A 21486-nucleotide genomic window follows, 5' to 3' on the forward strand; every position below is an offset into this window, starting at 1 on the left:
ATGTCTTCTAGAGTGCAGATTTCAAATGATTTTCCCAAATTAGATGAACCCCCCCACATACCTCTCTCTTTCCGAGGCAGGACCTCCCTACTCACCTATCTTATCAACTGCTGTAGTAGTTGAGGAGGGCAGGCAAATGTTCCTGTCTCCTGCCCCATCATCTCCACCATTAAAAATGGCACAGACTGAACTCGTATGGTCCTTTGTCAGTTGACATCATTTTGAGTGGTGGAACTGGCCAGGTATGAGGCAGGAGTGTTCTCCTGCCCTCTTCAACTATTACAACAGAAGATGAATAGGTGGGGGAAGAGATTCCAGCATGAGAGAAGAAGAAGCGTGGGTGGGTTTGGGTGGCCAGTGAAGTCATGATTCTGCTGGGAAAGAGGGCAAAAGGCTTACAGAAGGGCTTATTTTGCTAGGTAAGGGAGAGTGACTGGCTCAGGGAGGCCTGATGTTACTAGGGAGGGGAGGAAGGGCATTATGGCCTTCATTAGGGCTTGCATTGGCCTCTGGAGGCTAATGTAACATCTTTACTACCTCAGGGAGGTGTAGTTAAGATTTCTGTTAACTTTGAATTAAATCAAATAGTGTTAATTTAAATAGTAATGATCTACTTTGTATGCATTTACATGCTTGCAGCTCATTAATATTTTTATCATGTTAGTCCATGTTAATCTGTGCTAACATTAACATGGTGTTAATGCAAAGGTGTGTTAAGCCCAATGTCTCATTATTGTATGTTAAACCTGGCTTTTAATATGTATTAATGTGTTTAACATAGGTTAATGTTGCATTAGTTATAACACACTTCAGTAAATTGACCTCTTAATTTCTCAGGGTTTATTTTCCTTATTTATTTTGAAATTTAAGGAAGCAATTTTAAAACCCCTCACTTAGTTGCAAAGTCAATGCGTACTTTGTATCTGTGGATCTCGTACCTAATTTTCAAAGGTAAAGTAAGCACATACCTTTTTCAAATTACCAAGGGTACAAAGGACCCACAGTCTTTTCGCTTGCTTTACATATGGGCTAAATTTCAATGGAAAATATTGGGCCTGATTTTAAAAGACATTTATATGTGTGGTAACTTGAGCGGTAGTGGCTTGGGAACTGCCAGAGGAAAAAGGAGGCAGACTCTGGTTGTTCCTTAAGTACAGTGAATGTGAGAAACATGCACAGCAAAACAGACAAGATAGGCAACTTGCCTTGTAGTTCAGGTTTCACAATTAAAACAGTGTGATGCAATGCAAAACAAACAATGTAGACAGCTCACCTTGACTTCAGGCAAGTCCCAATCCTAAACAAAGCTTATTGTCACTCTTAAATCTTTTAAGATAGCAGATTTTCTCAAACAGTGGGTCTCTATCTGTTCCCTGGGGTCCACATATCCCTTCTAGGCCCTGAGGTCATACTCTGGTGAAGGGTTACTCCTTTTACCCAGGATTCCCTGTGGGTCTCAGTCTTAAGGAGGACCAAGCAAGACAACTGTGCCTGGTCCTTTAAGGTTGTCTGAGGTAGTTTTCTGTACAATCTCTGACAACATGCTTAAAATTGGATTTATCAAATGTAAATGCACTTTACCCGTGTAAGTGGGCTTTTGAAAATTGCTACAATATATGCCATTTAAATGTCCATAGGATATTCATGTGTTAGTGCATTATGGTAAATTGTGTGCCCTCCAACACCCTGGTCTGAACTGTGAATTACATTTGTGATTGGGGTGGGGAGTACCACATGAGAAATAATATTCACTAATATGATTTATCTTTGGGTTCGTATCCTGAGTGGAAGATGAGACAGGGTTCCAGTCATCTTGATACCATAATTCTGTGCTTTTTCCAAACAACCTCTTAAGAACATAAGAAATTGCCATGCTGGGTCAGATCAAGGGTTCATCAAGCCCAGAATCCTGTTTCCAACAGAGGCCAAACCAGGCCACAAGAACCTGGCAATTACCCAAACACCACAAACCAGATCAAATATCACACAGTAATTAACCTTTTTAATAGCACTGTGTAAATAGATAGTAAATCTGACCAGAACATTAAATGAGAAAAGTACATTGGTGAAGTATAATATAAACTTGCAGATTTCTTATTTTAAATAAAGAAATACAAAACTAACATTGGGTATGGCCTGTTAGCCAGGGAAACCAACATACTCATATGACTAGTAAAAAAAAAAAAAAAAAAGACAAATAGAGAAAGGTTGGGGGAAGCAATGAAGTATATGACTTTTAAAAATTGTCTTTATCCTGGAGTACTCTAAAGGGGGGGGGAGGGGAAGAAAGGATCCACTCGAATGTCATCAGTTTGTAAAGGGTGCACCCAGACCCAAACACAAAATTGTGTGGAAAAAAAAACAATCAAGAAAACGAAGAAGTCCCTCATGATAGTGGAGCTGGCTAGAGGACAAACTAAATAGATGACCACTGCAGTGTGTGAAAGGTTTCACTCTCCTGGGGAGCTTCCCCAAATGGTTTACTTGGTACTAAACAGAAAATGTGCCTGGTTTCAGTCACTTACAGAAAGACCATGGTCCACCAGCTTTTCTTTCTCAGTACTTGCCAGCAAGGGTTTATGCTTGACTTTGGCTGAAAGGCTGAAGCAGTTGAGATACTGAGTTTGTAACAAAAGGGAAGGAACTAAACCTGCTAAGATACTCTCTGTGCAAAGTTGAGATTACTTAACTCATTTCTTAGGAGGGTGATCTAGGCATGTGCTCTTTGGCTTGGATATCTCTGGCTTCTCTGTCCTTTGTTGGGATTTTACATGTAACTCGCATGTGAAGCAAGAACAGCTGTCTGTCTCTCCATTTTCTTAAAATACTGATTTCTGTCTCTCTATCTTGATAATTAGCCCTTCAGGAGAAGAACTGATTGCAGGGCTGCCAGATTCACTTCTCTCTTTCTGGCTCCTGTTGTCTTCCTCTTTTGCTGGCTATGTAGTGCTGTTCTCTGTGCAGGCTAAACGGTACAGCCCTTTTCCCAACTTGTTAGCACTGTGAGTGCTGGATGCTGGTTCTTGCAGAACATTTCTCATTCACAGGAAAGCACACATGGTTTTTTTGATGTATTTTTATATTTTTTCATCTTGGCTGTGGCAGCTTGCTGCCTCTGCAGGGTTAAAAATCCCTTTTTTGACAGGTCCAAAATACATCACCTAGATGCAGTTCAGTTCACATTCTAAGGCTCCAACACATGATAAGCTTGTGGAGACAGGAACCTGGTGTATGTATATGGCTTTTTAAAATTGATATGATAATATGTTACACTTGCACTTGTAACTCCTTTTAAAATTACCTCTATAGTGCATAGATTTGAAAATACAGTCTGCTTGCATTATTCTCTGCCTCTTTCCTAAACATGTCTTTCAATATTTCTTTTCAGTCTGGCTAAAAGTATGCTCACCATGGAAGACTGCCAATGCTTTAGTCAGATTGAGGGAGGGCAATTTCCAGACAGTAAATTACTATTTACCCATCCACAGTAATGGTTTTGAAAATGTCCTTCTTTACTGCCGTCTTGGATTATAGACGGATTAGTTTTATTTTGATATAGACTCAGCAATAATATATTTTAATTGGAATTATGTAAGACTGTCTTATTAGGCTTAGAATTTATTACATATGTCTAGGGAACTATCATTTGGATATGCACTGTCCATTCCAATTGGCGAGTTAAAATTATTGAAATCACAGTGTGGGATTGTTTTTGAACGATCAAGAAGACTGTAAATATGCAGGGTTAAATCATGTGATTACATGCTTCTTAACAAAAATTGTACATTCAGGTTATTTTAGTGTCTTAGTACTTGAAATCAATAAATGTCTTATTTTTCATTGCCCTCAATTGTGTTTGTCGATATCTAAAGATCAAATGGCAAGCCAGCAAATGCTAGCACTGAATCTGCAGTATAAGGAACCAATGTAATCTTTCATTTCTTTTGTTTTCACTAATACTATTAATTTATTATTTATTTTTTTCCTACATTTTTATTTTGTGCAACTTCCAAAACCAGATTCATTCAGTGCAGATTACATCTTAGAACATTCACAATTATAATAAACACAAATACATTGAGGTCGATATTCAGTAAAACGGCTTGCACTGAAATAGTTGGTGAAATACACGTGGACAAGAAGGAGCTGGAATATTTAAACCTTGAAAACTTGTCCAGCTAAGTCTAAATATCTGTATTTAGCTGGGTATCATTGAGATAGTGACACAAATATCTGAATCTCTCCAGTTAGCCAGATACCTGCGTTATCTGCCTGTAGTCTGAATATTGCAGGTTAACCAAATAACTCAGTTATCTGAATATTGCCGATTAGCCAGACAACTGAGTTATCTGGTTATAGTCTTGAATATCGCCAGTTAACTGGATAACTTTGTTACTGTGCGTCACAGTCCTGGTGGGAAATGCACCTTCTAGCGGCTGGGGTTTCATGATCGAAAATGCCTGCCAGGAGCAGAAAACCCAGTTTTGTGCCTGAGGAGAAGGACTTTCTGGTCTGCTTGGTGCTGCCTAAAGATGCAGTACTTTATCCACCTGGACCCCAGCAGGGCAATGTACTGGCCAGTACGACGACATGGGCCCGAATCAGAGGGGCTTTCAGTAAGCATTCAGGGAAATCAGGGGTTTCAGTTCACATCCCTGGGGAAGGCTGGGTGGCAAATGTTGGGGAGCTGTTTTCAATGCTTATAATCTGTGGGTCCTAACCCCAGTGGACTAGCTAACTGCAGAGTAGTGTTTGGGATTAGTTGGGAGCAGTGATATCAATTAAAAGGTAATGAGGGGTTGATAGGGCAGAATGTGATCACAGCTCTATCATAGCCTTGCCTATACATGGGGTCTGTGATAGAAAGCAAATAATGTGGTAAGAGGGTACTGAACTCCAGTGTTAATGTTCACATAGCATAGCTGCCACTTGTGGTTTCCCATTGGCTTCAGCAGTATGCCAGAAGTGGCGATAAGGCACAGGCTCTCATCTACATTTGGTAAAAGCAAATACTCTGCCTTCTTACTCGCTGCTGACCAGGTGACCTAACTATTGTGCTACTTCTCATTGTCACCAGGGGATAATTTAGAGGAGAGGAGAGGTGGAGAATAGGCGCTCAATGGAATCAGCAAATACAGATCAGCTACAGGGGGAATAGAACTAGGGTAAAAGTGGAAGTAGATGGGAAGTATATACTGTTTTTCTATGTAGACAAAGTTGCTAAATGCTCCTACAGCATCATAGTTCCACCAGGCAATCCTCCTACTGCAGGAACACAGTGGAATTGAAGGTGAAATTCTGCCAGCTCAAGATAGCTGGATCCAAATCCGCTGCAAGGAATTAATCAAGACGCCAGGCTGCAGAAGGTAAGTGTTCCCATGTTACTGTAAGTACCTAAGACTGATAATAATAGGGAAATATTTTCATTTCTATGTTCTGATCATGATGACCACTACCAGTTTGACACAATTTATATATATATAAGGCAAGTTTCTGGGGAAAGTATACATGTCATAGAGCTATGGTAAGGTATAACATATGTCTACATAGAAGAAGATAAAACAGCACAGAACAGTAAAGATGTGCATTGCAGAACATCCAACATGTGAGTTATTACTAGCTAAGATGACATGGGAATTAATGACCAAACACACTGGAGGCACCCTTCTTAAACTTGATGCTTTGCCAAGATCTTTATCATGAGCCTTTATCAGCTTCCAGCACTTGCCTCCCTTACAAAGTGATTCTCTCTTTCATGACACTATGATCTAGCCATTCCAAATGCCACAAAACTATTGTATTTTTCATTTGAACAATACTCCCTAATTCATCCATTGGACTCATACTGCTGCCTAATTATTGATTCCCCTGTGCACAGCTGATCTTCACATACCCATTATATCTCCCTATGTTGATTGTTCTCTGCTACACTTATGTGATAGGAAGGTATCTATATTTTATGTTGTCATCCACCTTGAGATTTGGAAAAGATGGAATATCAATTGCTTAGAAAACTATTACAACACAAATAGAAAATAGTATGCACTTTTGGATCTTGTATTTCACTGTCTATAGTTGATCCTAAGTTTTCACCTGGTATTATATTCCAACTCCTAGGTTTTGTTTCAGTCTTCCCATAACTAGTCCTCTAATTTCTAATCATTCTTTGATAGCAGCTATGCAGAGTCTGGTCATAGTGGCTCTCAACCAGCTGGGATTTTTAGGTTTATGCATTTAGCATCAAGTCATTGTTAGTGCAAATCATGTAATTAGTACATTATAGACATGGATAAGAAAGTTTCAGATTTCTTATAAAGTGTGGCAAACTTTCATTCATTCACTATGCAAATCTTGAAAATGAAGGAAAGTATGGGTAATTGCTGGATTGTGCCTTGAATGGGTTTCTGAGCTTCTTTGGACACACACTTTTTTAAGCTTGTGCACAATCTCTGCAAGTTTGAAATACAGACATATTGGACAAGGCAATGTATAGTAGGAGCCCATAGAGGAATCCTATTACTGGAAGCTTACCTCTGCCAAATAGGTTATTAGACCTGCACATTAGGGGAGACTAACCTCTTAATTTGTTACAATGCAAAATGCAATGTTAAGGAAGCACAGATTCAATTCAAAGTTTTCCCTCTCATTCAGGAAGTTCCTTCAATATGGAGCCAGCGGCTGGCCCATCTGAGAAACAAGAAGAGGAGGAGCAGGGAGAGACAGAGGAGGAAACAGTGGACCCAGGGAGCTGGAATGAGGAGAAGGAGGTGGGAGAACTGGTGGAACAGGAGGATGAGGCAGAAATTGCAATAGCAGGAGGGAGGAGGTGGAGCTGTACTAGCATCCCAGAGGAGCTGAGCCTGCAGCTAGGAACCTTCCCCCAGCACAGAGCCTGGAAGAAACATGCGTGTCAGACAATGTGCCATTGGTCAGGAGATGCTGGCCTTCCGGGCACAGTCAGGGGCCATCAACAGCTCTTTACAGTGGCTAGTGGTCTATAACTCTTGTCTGTTCAGATGCCACCCCCTAATTTTCCCATGGAGGGATCAAAAGGTAACTGTAAATAGTTGTATTATTAATGTTTTGTTATAAATAAAAATGTTATATTTCACTTCATTTCATGTGGTATTTTGTTATTCACCAGAGAACATATCATAGGCCTCTGCATCAACAAGACTGTGCTTCACATACTTTATAAAATGATGGTATACACAATGCATACATGGAGGCAGTGCATGCAAATCTATGTCATGCATACTGATTGTGGATATCCAGAACAACTGAATGGCAAGATGTGCCCTGAGGACTAGGTTGAGTACCACTGCTATAATGGAACATATTGAACCTCTTTATGAGTTCACCAGAATTTGTTTTTCAGCTCTGTATTATATAACTCTCTATGGTCTCTTTGGCTGAACATCAGTGCATATGGTGTCCTTTTACCTCGAAAGATCCAACCCACAAAGTTCTATAAAGCATATAGGAGAGTGCTTAACTGTAAGCTTACTATATGTGACACCATAGCACACAGCTAACAACTGTTATACTGTAAACCGTTCAATGTAAAGCATTCTTACATGCTTGTTATTGTTATACTGTAAACCGAAGTGATATGTAATTTTTTACATGAATATCGGTATATAAAAAATGTTAAATAAATAATAAAGTAGATGCCCCAGCTTAACACAGTGCATTGGCAATCTGTTAAACATAGTCATATTGATTAGTGTGCATCTGCATAGTGTATCACTTGAGACCGTGCCTAAATACATACAAACCCACAATCTGTCATCTCATTAGAACACGGAATTCCATGCCTCAGGCACCTAAAAACAACCATATGCAAAGTGGTCAGTGAAGAGACACCAATCTTTGGCGGCTAGAAGCACCACTGACTATAAACGTCATGGCACTTTCCAAGCCCTGGAACTTGTTATTCCTAGCTGGTATCTCCTTTTGCATCAAGACCACATTAGAAGTACAGCCACATTATATAGTCCAAGGCAAGCCAGGATGTTTCTGCAAGGGTGCTGTAACAGCTTGGGAGCTGGCACTCCTCTGTGCAGTCAACTGGTCCCATTAACATCATATGTGCTATGTGACAGAAGCATTTATACAGCCACTAAAGTGATTTGCAGTTAACAGGGACAAGCTTTTCAATCTGTGTTTTCACACATGGCATGCACATAGTTATAGAAAAGGTGGGCCAACCTACTTAATAGACAACATGCTGCCCTAGTTAAATTGGTTAGCAATGGATTAAAAACGGAGCTGCCATATCGGCACCACATTGCCAGCTAGTGCTTCAGAAATACCTGCAAAACATACTAAGTAAGCTGGTAGCAATCTGTCACTGGTCTGAAGGCTTCTTGTGGAGAGAGGCTGCCAAGTTTACAAGACTTTGGGGGTCCATATTCAGTAGGCCCTTTAATGGACAATTTATCCAGCTAAACTTCACACTGAATACCCCCTGTTTAAACTTATCCGGCCAACGGTAGCCAGATACCGTTTAAAGCAATGCAGAAGCAGACAAACTGGGCCCAGATCAAGGCAGGACACTGCCCCGATCCGGGCCACAAGAAAACTTCTATTTCAGGTACAAGTGGGTGGAATGGATAGAGATGGGATGGGGTGGGGGAGGCCGACCCTGGAAAGAAGGCTATTAAAAAAAAAAAACCAAAACAGGGTGGTGGGGTATGGGATGATCCCCGGCCCTATTATTTTTGTAAATTCACATGTTGCTGATTTGAGGATGGGGGGTTGCAGGCTTGGTCCAGCAAGGCTGAGCCTTTGAAGCTGCATGGAGGAGGGGATCTAGATAGGGCCTGTAGACCTCTGATCTTTTTTTATTTTTTTGTATTTTATAAAGCTACTTAACTGGCTATATTCTTTTGAATATAGCTGGGCCTGGCCACACTAGGCCGGATAGTTTAGATCTGCTCTGAGACAAGTCTAAAGTTATCCGGATAACCTAGCCAGATATACCCAATATTCGGCTAGGTAAGCCTCTCCCACCCCTTCCTGGACTTTCTCGGAACAGCTCTTTTTTTTCATCTGGCTAAATTATAGCCGGATAACTACTTATCCGGCTATAATTTAGCCAGATAAGTGGTTGAATAATTTAGTGGTTGAATATTTTAGCCAGATAACTGGTTGAATATGCCACATTTGCCATTTTGATGGATAACTTTTGAGCTATCTGACTAAATGGCTTTTGAATATCTACCCCTTTGTGTTTAAGCAGCGTACGGCACCTGTGCCTCCTGAAAATTTAAAGCAAACATCTGAACTTGGACTCTTTAATGTTGTGCACAATTCTTCAGAACAACTAGCCCTGTGGTAATCCAGTTCCCATCATCTGTGTGGTCTCAGTTAAAAGGCTGAGACAGGGTGTGTTCACACTGGGCTTTGTGTTGCATTTCAGCCCCTGTAGAACATGGGCACTCATACTAAACCCTCTGCATTGAGTAACAGCAGGATGTTGCATTACAGGTATAACCTGAGCAGTTCTGATTCCCTTTCTGTGCTATGGCATAGGATCATTTCTTTCTTATTTTTAGGAAACGTATAATATTTGCCTATACAGGTTGCACAGGGCTGATACCTATTTTCCAACCGTGCATACATTGCTCAGCAATTTCTGTTTAACCAAATCTATTGCCCCAATCAGTTGCCTGTCAGATAACACCTGAAAGGGCTAGATCACATGCCAAGTAAATCATACACTCCAAAACTACATTCTCACATTGATCCATTAATAGGAGGATGGGCTTACTCTAAAATTGCCTCACCTATAGTAGCTACTCAAGGATTTAGCCAAAGGGACTATTGTCTCTTTACTAGCAGATCTGTTATTCAGTGATCCAAATAGCTGCTCAATATACTTTCTGGAAAGGTTTTCAATATAACCGGTGAAGTGATTTAACCATCTAAGAACTCTTTATCCACATAAGCAGTACTTTTCAGTTTCTAACCGGGCAAAATTTGTCTGGCTATGTGGCGAGAATTTCTCCTGATATCATCTTATTAAAAAAAAGATAGCCAACCATTTCAAAAGGTAGCCAGTTATATTCCTACCTGCTTCCCAGAGGTTGGCAGCATGGGCAGGAAAGCAGCATAGGATAATTTGTTGTATGCTTGCAGCTGCTTCTATGTTGCCTTTAGGAGCCCTCCAGGCAGATTGTGCTCTCCCTGCTTCTGGCTGCCTCACTGATTCCTCCCTCCCACTTTACATTTGTGAATAGGGCAAGGACATGGAGATGGCATCTGGGTGGAGTCCTGATGTCCACTTAAGAGGGATTACCAGCTGGGGACCCGCCATCAACCTCCCTAGCTCTGTCTGCCACCCTGGTTGAGGGGAGCAGGAGGAGGGGAGCCAGAAGAGGAGCTGTCCATGGTACCAGTGATGGCAAAAGCCCTGCTGGAAATCACCCACTGCCTGAAGGAGGGAAAGAGCCTTCCGGAATATGGCAAGCAGCAGCCAGCCCAAGAAAAAGGGGAGAGGGCCAAGAAAATGCACATTGAGTGTTCCCCCCCCCCCCCCCCCCCAAGGTGATCACCCTGCATCCAGAAGTAGAACCTCTGGCCCGACAATAATGCCCTGATCCTGGCCAGCCGGGACTCTGAACTTCAAAGTTCCACCAAAGTTATAATATCAGCAGCTTTAACACACTAAGACCCACATTTGGAATAGCAGGGGGGAAAACCATAGTTACATTCAGAGCACCATTCCTGTCTGTGTACTTTTTACATTGTCTTACATTGTGAATATGGAGTAAATAATATTCACCTCAAGCTTTGTCTTAGTTATTGGCCAGCTACAGGTACCTGATTTAATATGTCAGATACATCAGGCTCTATCAGCATCGTTGGTATCCCTCATTGTGTAGCTATGTTTTGGAGAGTACAGCAGACCACAAAGATGTGATTGACCTTGGCTGGGCTATATAAGAAGACTCCTCCTGTCTTATCCAGACATTTAAAGCATGTCTTCAAAATACAAAAGGTTTATTCTATGACTGATCTGGTACATTGTACCTTTATTCTGTGGATTTCTAAGAGGGGTGAATAGTTACGAGTTTTGTGGGTAGCCTCTGTCTGTGCAGTGGAGAAAAAAGAGGTAGAGTACAGCAGCTAATCTTTATGGAGACAAATATGGTGTAAAGTAAAGCGGTTTATTTATTTACTTATTTAAAACTTTTATAATCCAACATTCAAATGGATATCACATCGGTTTACAAATAACTGGGGGGGAATAACTTTAACACAGAGAATGGAAAATAAAAGTTATATATAACAGGGATATTGAAGAAATGGGGGAGAGGGAAGAAAGTGGTCAGGGTGACCTAGAGAGAGATTAATAATGTGAAGATGGTGGAAACAGAGATTAATAATATATAGAAGGTGGGAACAATAATTATATTGTAATTGCTATGAGGTCAGGAGTATGGGAGGATTAGCTGAATGCTTGTTTGAAAAGCCAAGTTTTTAACTTTTTTTTGAAGGTTATTGTACAGTGTTTTGGGCGTAGATCGGGTGGCATTGAGTTCCATATTGTTGGTCCAGCTATGGAAAGAGCACGTTCTCTGGTAGAGGTGAGATGGGTGAGTTTGTGAGGAGTAGTAGACAGGGAACCTTTGTAAGCAGATCTCGTTGGTCTGCTGGAGGTATGGTAATGGAGGGATTCATTGAGCCAAAGAATCTCTTTATTGTGCAGGGTTTTGTGGATAATTGTTAGGCTTTTATGTAGGATTCTATCTGGGATCGGGAGCCAATGGAGGTCTCTGAGGATTGAAGGAGTTTCTCCAATGTCAAGCTCCTTTATAGATCGGAGATGACTATGTGCCAGACCCAAAGAGTGTACATGGTTCCATCTTGTTTATGCACAAAGGAAAAGAAGTCCCTGGGAGTAAGTGCAAAGGAGAGAGGTTAATATCGAGGATTTGCTGCATGATTCCCAGGGTCACATCGTAGACTTTTAAAAGCTAAATTATACAATATGCTGTGAAGAAAGTCATTTTTGAAGCTCCTACTTATCTAGGAGCCAAGCCCTTGCTGTTTCATTGCTCTCAAACTCCTCTGCCAGTCAGAACTTTGAGAGAATAAAAGCATCATGGCAGGATCCTGGATACTTGGCTAAGACATCTATGATTATGCCCCTGGCATTTCAAACTACATGCATATTCATAGAGTGAAAACCTTTCCTCTTCCTATATGCTCATTCATACTGTACTGGAGGCCTTGAAGCCACAAGTGTGCAATCAATAGTGCCAATCACTGATGGAAAAGCGGCTTTGTCAAAGAAGCCCCTCATGGTTTCTTCTCTCTGCTGTCTTGTAAATGGCAAGGATATATAGTCATTCATTCTTCGGCACAGAACAGTAATAAATTGTTGTGTACAATAAGAAGTGGCTGACTGAGTTATGCCAGTAGTGTTAACTAAGTGGTTTGGAGATTGCCAGTGGCTAGAAAGGCCAAAGCAGTGGTGACTTTTATATTTATTAGCAAAGCAAGACTTCTCTGTGTGCTATTCTCTAGGTCCACTTTGACCAAGCTGCAAATAACCAAAACACTTTGCTTATTAAAATGATACCTAGTTAATACTTGTCCTTTTGAGAGGTCAACATAGTTAATTCTGCACCTGTACACCCTTTCTGGGTGATATCTCCTTTTTGTCTGCTGCCAAGTCTATTTCCTTCACTGCCTCTGGTGCCACCACCATAAAATGGGAAATATGCCACATCTTTGCAAGCCTTCAGATAGATGTTATGCTGCTACATCCATTTAAAACATTATCCAGATAAAGTTATTCAGGTGTTTTGAAAGGCCCAAGGCTGCAGACTTCTAAATAGCTGTCCTAGGTTTATTATGTATTTATTTATAGTAATTTCTAATCCACCCAATTACCAAACCTTTGTTCTGGGCAGAGTTTAGCCAGATATGTGCATCTGAGAAGCGAAAGTTATGTGCATCTGAGAAGCTGAAAATTTGACTTATCCAGCTATGTTTTGGCCATGCCCCCAACATGCCACAAAATGCTTTTTTTTTAAGCTGCCACTGAAAATACCCTGTTGCTGGATAAAAACTATTTAGTCTTCTAAGTGCCTTGTTTTATCTGGATAAGTGGTGCCTAAGGTTTTGAATATTAACTTCTTTAAAAGCATAAGAGATTGAAGATAATGTTTAGCATAGAAAGCATAGCAATCAAAAGCTTGCATAAATAGGTAAGCTAAAATGCATAATTTGGTTGTGCTAAACCTTACTGAAGAGGAATGCCTCAAGCTGATACAATGATAGTCATTTCTTTCTTGATGTGGATGACCATTTTCAAAATTATTTATATGGGTAAATAGCGATTTCCATACGTAAATTGTCCACCCACCAATATGGCTAACGCATACTTTTGGCAACATTTAGAGAAAGTATTTCCAGAGGTTGGGGGGAGGGAGGAAACTAGGTGAGTGGATTACATTTAGGTAAGGGGAGGAAACTAAAATGAGTGGATTACGTTTTAAACATTATATGTGTTGTTTTTTATGGAAAAAGTATTTGCACTAAAAGCAGGGGCAAATGCCCTTGGGGTAAATTGTACCCATGGCAATTGTTAAAGAAAAAGTATGTGCATACTTTTTTTTTTTTTTTAGAATTAATGCAAAGTCCACAGATAAAAGAGGTCAGTGTATTTTGCTCAGAGTGGACAGTTAAAAAAAATTGCCCCCAAATAATGACTATTATGTAATATCTTAGGTTTTCTGGATCATGGACTTATCAAATGTCCCAGCTGTGGAATTAAGAAAGGAATTGTAGTACTTCTGCTCCAACATAAATATTTCATCTGATTTCCAATGATTTTCCTCTTGTTGTGATTAAGCTAAGAGCAGTTTGATAAAATGCAGGAGCAGATGCTTAAATCGTCTCCTTTAACAAGATCTAATTATCGAATTTTAGTTTGGGTAGAACCAGATGTCCTCCTGCGTGTCCATTGATGAGCCCAGTTGCTCCTCTTCTAATGTTACATTTACAAGTGACAGAAAAGTCCATTGTGCCCTCATTGAATCAGAAGCCTCAGGTCCACCTAATTTAAAAGCTTGGTAAGCATCACAATTAAAGCTGAGCCTCCAGTGCCTCTCTCTCTGATCTAGACACGTCTGTGGAAGGAGCCTGGCACTCTGTACATGGCCATACTGGTGGAGAAGGAAATTGAGAAATGCAAGTTCCTTAATGGCTTCAAACTACCTGTTAATGATAGTGGTATCAGGCCTGCCTGGCAGCCTCTGTCTCCAATTAAGCATCTGCTGGAGCTGGGAGCAGGACTCTTAATTGGGGTGAAGCAGATTCTCAGCAGGCTGCATTTTTCCTCCTGCTGCACAAAACTGATTTACTAGTTAGGCCAATACTGTACCTCTGTCCGTTCTGTTCCTTTGCATTGCATTTTCTTCCATTTTTTAAAACATATTCCTTACCATTTGTTTTCAGAGGAGAGGGCAAACGTTTAAAAGTCATGTAGCAAAGTGGCACATTTTCATTTCCTTTAACTAACCTTTCATGGACATGGGACCCAGTGATGATTTGTGTCCCAGTTGCCTCTTCCTTTCCCCTCCCCTATTAATATATATTGTCTAGTACATATTCCAAAGATCTGTTTTCAGCTATCTTTTACATGGAACTGATTGTTTAATTGTAGATTAAAGATTAATGCAAGTATAATGATTCCAGGAGGACACTTCAGACAAAAACATCCTGCATCAGGCTTAGCTGCATCCATTTTTCAATTTGACCATAAATTTGGCTGGGAATTAAATAGTAAGTAGCTGTGATTGCAGTGCTGGTCTCTGAAGGCACTCACGGGAATGAAAATAAATGAACAGGCTCTCACACAAAGAATGTTTCATTACCATCATTAGTGGGCAGATCCTCTGCAGGACGGAAGGTGAAATAGTCTACAAGAAGCATTGGCACATATCTGGGAAAATGAAAAGGGGGAAGGATGAAAAGTCTGGTTCTTCAAGCTTGAACCTTCAAGGCATACTCTAATTTTTAAGGGCATATATTTGTATTTTATCCTTTTTTTTATCATCATTTTGGTATTATTGTTGTTTGAAAGTATGCCAGTTAACAATTACATAGAAAAATGCTTTGCAAATGTTTGCACCATTAACCTTTAATTCTCTTTCAAAACCAGGAGCCCAGATATCATAGTAGCATCTCACGTGTGTGTAGTTGGATCCTATGAAACCACTAACTTTGTTTTCTGTTGTTTTTTTCTTTTTAATTTTCAGGTAAGGGACATTTTGTTTTTCACCTTAAACTGGCTGTCAGTAGTCTCGGCAGGCTGCCAGATGTTGCTGATGCAAGTAAGAGATGTAGTTCATTTGAATTTTTATTTATCCCATATGCAGTGTGTCTCTTTAATCATCATTTTATTTGAAAATGAAAAATAAGGTTGAGTTTGATGGAAAAATATCATTTTAATTCTTGAGCTGTCAATATTGCAAGCAGGAGAGAGCAGGGTTATATTTTCAAAGAGCCCCTGAGTGGTAAATTTACATTGCGCAGTTAGATTTAAGGCAGCCATTTATGAGGCTGCAATTAGGTACACAAATGTAGCTAGATAGCACTGAATATTGCACTAATTGACTAAATTTGAAAATTCCATTTCGAGCACAGCTCGCCTTGGTCCCTATTTTTTATCCAGCTCATTTGGTGCACACAGCAATTTTGTGCAGACAGAATTTAGTTGTGGAGGGTTTTGAATATATAACTGGTTAACTGTATGTGAATAAAAGCCAAGTTTAACCACATAAACCTTTTGAATATCGATACCTTAGTAATGTGCTTCATTTCGACTGGAGATAGTTTTGGAAACAGAGGTGAAACACTTATTGGGACTCTAGCAGTTGCTCTATGGAAAAAGCTCGTGGACAGAGTAAGCTGGTTTGGCATGTGCTTGTACAGACATTAAGCCATGTATGCATGCATGCCTTGAACCACCTGAATAAAGCAGTGTTTCTCAACCCAGTCTTCAGGGCATACCTAACCGGTTAGATTTTCAGGATATCCACAATGAACATGCATGATAAGAGATTTGCATGCATTGCTTCCATTGTATGCAAATCTGTCTCATGCATATTCATTCTGGTTATACTGAAAATCTGACTGGTTAAGTGTGCCCTGAGGACTGGGTTGGGAAGCACTGGAATAAAGAACTATGCAAAGAGCAAATGTGCTGTATTTCAACCTGCCATTAATACTCACACACTGCTTGCATTTAGAGTAGACTCGGTAGACAGGATGCTCTTGTGCCATCTTTAGAAAACTTTTACCCTGGCTTTGAAAAGTGTGGATACTGGTTGAAGCAGTGCATGATACTCATTTAGTCTTATTAGAGTAAGAAACATTGAACAGAATTGGATCCTCTTCTTTTTTTTTTCTCATGCTCTCTGTTTCAGAACTTCTGCCATTTTAAATTTATGTTGCCATTCCAGAATTTTACCCAGTAAAGATAGAGAAAGTGAATTTCAAAGCCATTTCCAAGGGTTGAACAATGCTTTGCCCATGGAAATGGGCTTTTTTGAAAAATGTTCACCCTATATGCATGTAAAAGTGCCCATGCAGTAGGGATGTGCAGAGGGATGCCATACATTGCATTTGGGATTCGTATTCATCGGGGGGGGGGGCAGATAAGTTGCATTCGGCAAGGGGGCCCCCCGATATGTTTATACGTTAATTCCTATTCATTTCCCCACTAAAATTAAATTAACTACAACCCCCCACCCTCATGACCCCCCAAAGACTTACCAAAACTCCATGGTGGTCCAGCGGGGGGTCCGGGAGCCATCTCCTGCACTCACACCCTCGGCTGCCGTATTCAAAATGGTGCCGATAGCCTTTGACCTACTATGTCACAGGGGCTACTGGTGCCATTGGTCAGCCCCCGTCACATGGCCATCAGCGCCATCTTGTGCTCCTACCATGTGACAGGGGCTGACCAATGGCACTGGTAGCCCCTGTGACATAGTAAGGGCAAAGGCTATCAGCACCATTTTGATTACTGGCAGCCGATGGCCCGAGTGCAGGAGATCGCTCCCGGACCCCTGCTGGACCACCAGGGACTTTTGGTAAGTCTTGGGGGACCCTCCTGACCCCCACAAGACTTGCCAAAAGTCCAGCAGGGGTCCGGGAGTCACCTCCTGCACTCGGGCCGTCAGCTGCCAGTAATCAAAATGGCGCCGATAGCCTTTGCCCATACTATGTCACAGGGGCTACCAGTGCCATTGGTCAGCCCCTGTCACATGGTAGGAGCACAAGATGGCGATGATGGCCATGTGACAGGGGCTGACCAATGGCACCGGTAGCCCCTGTGACATAGTAGGTCAAAGGCTATTGGCACCATTTTTAATACGGCAGCCGAGGGTGTGAGTGCAGGAGATGGCTCCCGGACCCCCGCTGGACCACCATAGAGTTTTGGTAAGTCTTAGGGGGGTCAGGAGGGTGGGGGGTTTGTTTAAATTGGCTCCTTTAGGCGGCCGAATAATTTGGTGAAGATTCCTTGTATTCGTGGGGAATCGCGATATGTTTCGCTTCTCCATGAATACAACGAATATGGCCCTATATGTTGCGGATTTCCAGTTCGTAGGGAACGAATGCACACCCCTAACACGCAGTGTCACTAAGTGCATAATTTTGACCGTAGTAGAGGGAGGTATTCTTGGGGATGAGGTTGAGGGCTTGAAAACTATATGCATGCTTTTGAAAATTAAAATATAGGCACAGATTTCTAGTCTGAAAAATTACCTACACAAAATAGCAAGTGTATATGTGTGTGGGTTATTTTCCTTAGAATATTCACTTTGAAAACTTAGTGCAAAGACCATAGGTAAAAATACCCTTTGACTTTGCAAATATACTGCTAGTCTGAAATTTACCCACACAATGTATTTCTATTGTTTTGCTGTTTGAATCATTTCACTTACAGAAGACTGTAGTATTTGGCTTTGGTTTTTTTTTGTTTTGTTTTGTTTTTGTTCTAATACATGTTGCACATTTTGAGTTATGCAATATGCTCATTGCCAGCTTACTATTTATTTTAATAACCATCTTGTAATGCAAAGAAGTATTTATGCATTTTAATTGATATATCGAAATTCAGTTTTACTGAGCTGTTGTCTTCAAATGGTTTAAAACTGGCATACTTTTTCTGTTGGAACTTTTTCTCTTTAAAATTCTTGAGGATACATGGTATTAGCAATTTCTGGTATAAACGTGAAAACATGATGGCAGAAAAGACCAAATGGGCAATCTGATCTGCCCATCCACACCTACTTATTCAGCTTTACATTCTCTCTCACTCCCTGTTATGACTACCGGGACCGACTACGTACCCCAGGACCCGGATGGATCTTCATCGATGAGACCGGCGTCTTGGATTCCTTCAACAGCAGCTGCCACTGCTGTCCCAAGATGGCCGCGGCGTTCCTCCCCGAGCGGCTAAGCTCCGCCCCCTGATGCTTGCTAAGGGCCGCGCGGGCGGCCTGGCCTGAAAATTAAAGAGACACACACAGGAAGTGCTCAGAGCCCTTCCTGCTGCTTCTGATTTGCTGGAGACTATTTAAGGCAAGGTCTGAGCCCTCAGACCTTGCCTTGGCTTCTTGGCTCTTGCGTTTGTCCCTGTTCCTGGTTGCTGCTTGTTCCCTCTGTGCTTGATTCCTGGACCAGCTGACGTTTCTCCTGGCTCTCGACTCCTGGCTTGGCTACAGTACTCTCTGGCATCCGACCCCTGGACCGGCTGCGGATATTTCTGGCTCTCGACCCCTGGACCGGCTGTGGATCTCTCTGGCACTCGACCCCTGGACCGGCTGCGGGACTTTGTCTGACTACGGAAGCTCCCTGGTTATTGATCATTGGACTGTTGGCAGTATCTCTAGCCCCAGGATCCTGTCTGGACTTAGAAGGGATCCTCGGGGTTGGCTCTTCGACCAGCTGAAGGCGTCAGCTATCGCTTACATGACCCGCTGGAGGCGCCAGCTATCTGGACTACACAACCGGCAGGAGGCACCTGCATCCAGATCTTCTTCAATCCTACCTGCCACCCCGAGGACCGGCCTCGCCAACCGAGGGTGGCCTAAACAGACATCGCCGGACCAAGGATCCACTCCTCCGGGCGTAACAGTCCCTCAGATATCTCCTGTGTTTATCCCATGTTTTCTTGAATTCATATACTGTCCTAGTCTCCAACTCCTCCGTGGGAAGGCTATTCCATGCATCCACCACCCTCTCTGTAAAGAAACATTTCCTTAGATTACATCTGAGTCTACTCCCTTTCACCCTCATCCCATGACCCCTCATTCTAGAGACTCTCTTCCTTTGAAAAAAGCCTGGCTACCATACATGAAAATCTTAAAGTCATTTAAACATCTTTATCATATCTCTCCTATCTTGTTTTGCCTCTAGGGTGTACATGTTCAGATCTTTAAATCTGTCCTCATATACGTTAGAATGAAGACAACTGATCATTTTAACCACCCTCTGGACCATCTCCAACTGGTTTATATTCTTTTGTTATGGTTTGTGGGCCTACACTGACGAGAGGCAAGGTCAGGCCCGGCAGAGAGCTCTGTGGAGAGGTCTCGAGGAATTCCCCACTAGCAAGCGGGCTGCTGATTATACCTTGACTGATACCCCTGGAGGGGAAGGCGCCGAGCAGACCGTAGAGTGTGCGCCTTGAGACTGGTGTGCAGGAGGGATAGCGGAGACACCCCCCCCCCCCCCCCCGAGGGGCAGAGCTGCGGAGCGAGTGATGTGCGGCTGTAGTGACACAGGTTAACCCATGGAGCAGGGAAGCCCGAGTCAGGTTTCTGATGATGATGTAGATGGAACCCGAGGAGCGGGGAGCACAGGCAGTCTCTGTATGATAGAGAAGCACAGCCCCGAAGAGCGGGGAAGTGCTGGTAGTCTCTTAGCAAATAAGCGTGACCCCGAGGAGTGGGGAGGGGTGGACAGTCACAGTAAAGCACCAGGACCCTGTCCCGAGGAGCGGGATGGTGCTGAGAATCTCTTGGGAAGTAGGAAGATGCAGCCCCTGAGGAGCGGGGAAGTTCTGACAGTCCAGACAGCATGTAGGCACAACCCCGAGGAGCGGGGAAGCACTAGAGTAATTCCCGAGTGGTAAGGGTGTTTCAGGGAGCAGCCCCGAGGAGCGGGGAGCCTTGCAGAGTAGGACTTCAGGAGGCGCAGGGCCAGCCCGAGGAGCAGAGGAGGCCCGGAGACAAGGTCCTTGTGAGAGTGCCACTGGCCCCCGAGGAATGGGTACCAGACAGAGTCCAAGGTCCGACGAAGTCCAACAGCGAGCCACAGGAACACAGAACAGGAGCTAGTAGAGATGAATGGAACTTGTTGCCAAGTTGGCTAACTGAGGGCAAAGGTGGAGCTTAAGTATCTTGATCTGATGTCATCATAAAGCAGGGATGCCCCCGAGGTTCCCGCCGAAGAGGCTTCAAAGGAGGGTCTGGTGGCATGCGCTCGCCTAGGAAGGCCCGGAGACAATGAAGCCGGTGGCGGCGTCTCAGCTGCCACGAGAAGCCATGGGGAACGTGGCGGTAGAGATTGGCCTGTGCCGCAAGCAGACCCGGGGAGGGCTGGAGAATGGTGCAAGATGTAAGTAAGCACGGTCACAGCCATCTGCGACCGGGCATAATTGAAGGTGTGATCTCCAGAATTGTAAACAGCATTCCAAGTGAGGTCTTACTAGGGACCTATAGAGGGGCAGTATCATCTCTCTTTCTCTGCTGAACATTCCTGTTCCTATGCAATCAAGCATCTTTCTGGCTTTTGCCATCGTCTTATCCAGCTGTTTGGTCACCTTAAGATCATCTGATATGATCATCCCCAGATCCCGCTCTTCTTTTGTTCTTAGAAGAATTTCATCCCCCTATACCGTAGCATTAAATCTTAGCTACCAGACTCTAGACCATTCCTTGCTAGATCCCTTCTCATGTTTTTCACATCTTTCTGACTGCCCATCATGTTGCTTTTTGGTATATTCGACAATAAGTCAAACCTTTCTCAACAATCCTTATGCAATGTTGCTTAGAAAACTGTTGGAAAAGAACTGGTCCAATGACTGATCCCTGTGCCACACCACTAGAAATGCCTTCCTCCTCGGAGTGAACTCCTTTGACCACTAACCTTTGTCAACTCCTCCTACTCAACCAGTTTCTAACCCATTCAGTCTTTCAGGGTCCATTCAAAGGGCACACAATGTATTTATAAGTCACCAAATGTGGAACCGTGTAAAAAGCCTTACTGAAATCCAAGTACAATACATCTTTTGCTCTCTCCTGATCTAACTCTGTAGTCAATCTATGAGCTTGGAGAGAGTAGGAGCTTTTGATTAGTGGGTTGAAGAGGTCAAGATGCCACAGAGTCTATCACCTTTCTGTTCCCATTTTAACATCAGAGGGGAATGGAGGAATGCTGGTGGGGGTGGGG

The 21486-nt window shown here is 42.5% G+C and overlaps 1 protein-coding gene across 5 annotated transcripts in view; it reads left to right on the plus strand.

The window, feature by feature from the left end:
- PDZRN4 (PDZ domain containing ring finger 4) overlaps positions 1-21486 on the plus strand; it is a 940417-nt gene that overhangs the window by 532455 nt on the left and 386476 nt on the right. The window contains exon 1 of one of the 5 annotated variants that reach the window (XM_029616545.1): positions 15294-15353. The exons of the other annotated variants lie outside the window; for them this stretch is intronic. Within the exon in view, the coding sequence (XP_029472405.1) occupies positions 15339-15353 (15 nt within the window). The 5' untranslated portion in view covers positions 15294-15338. Of the gene's footprint in view, positions 1-15293; positions 15354-21486 lie in introns of those variants that run through there. 5 annotated transcript variants of the gene reach the window in all.

Source organism: Rhinatrema bivittatum, chromosome 9 (assembly GCF_901001135.1).
Source record: "Rhinatrema bivittatum chromosome 9, aRhiBiv1.1, whole genome shotgun sequence".
Taxonomy (NCBI): Eukaryota; Metazoa; Chordata; class Amphibia; order Gymnophiona; family Rhinatrematidae; genus Rhinatrema; species Rhinatrema bivittatum.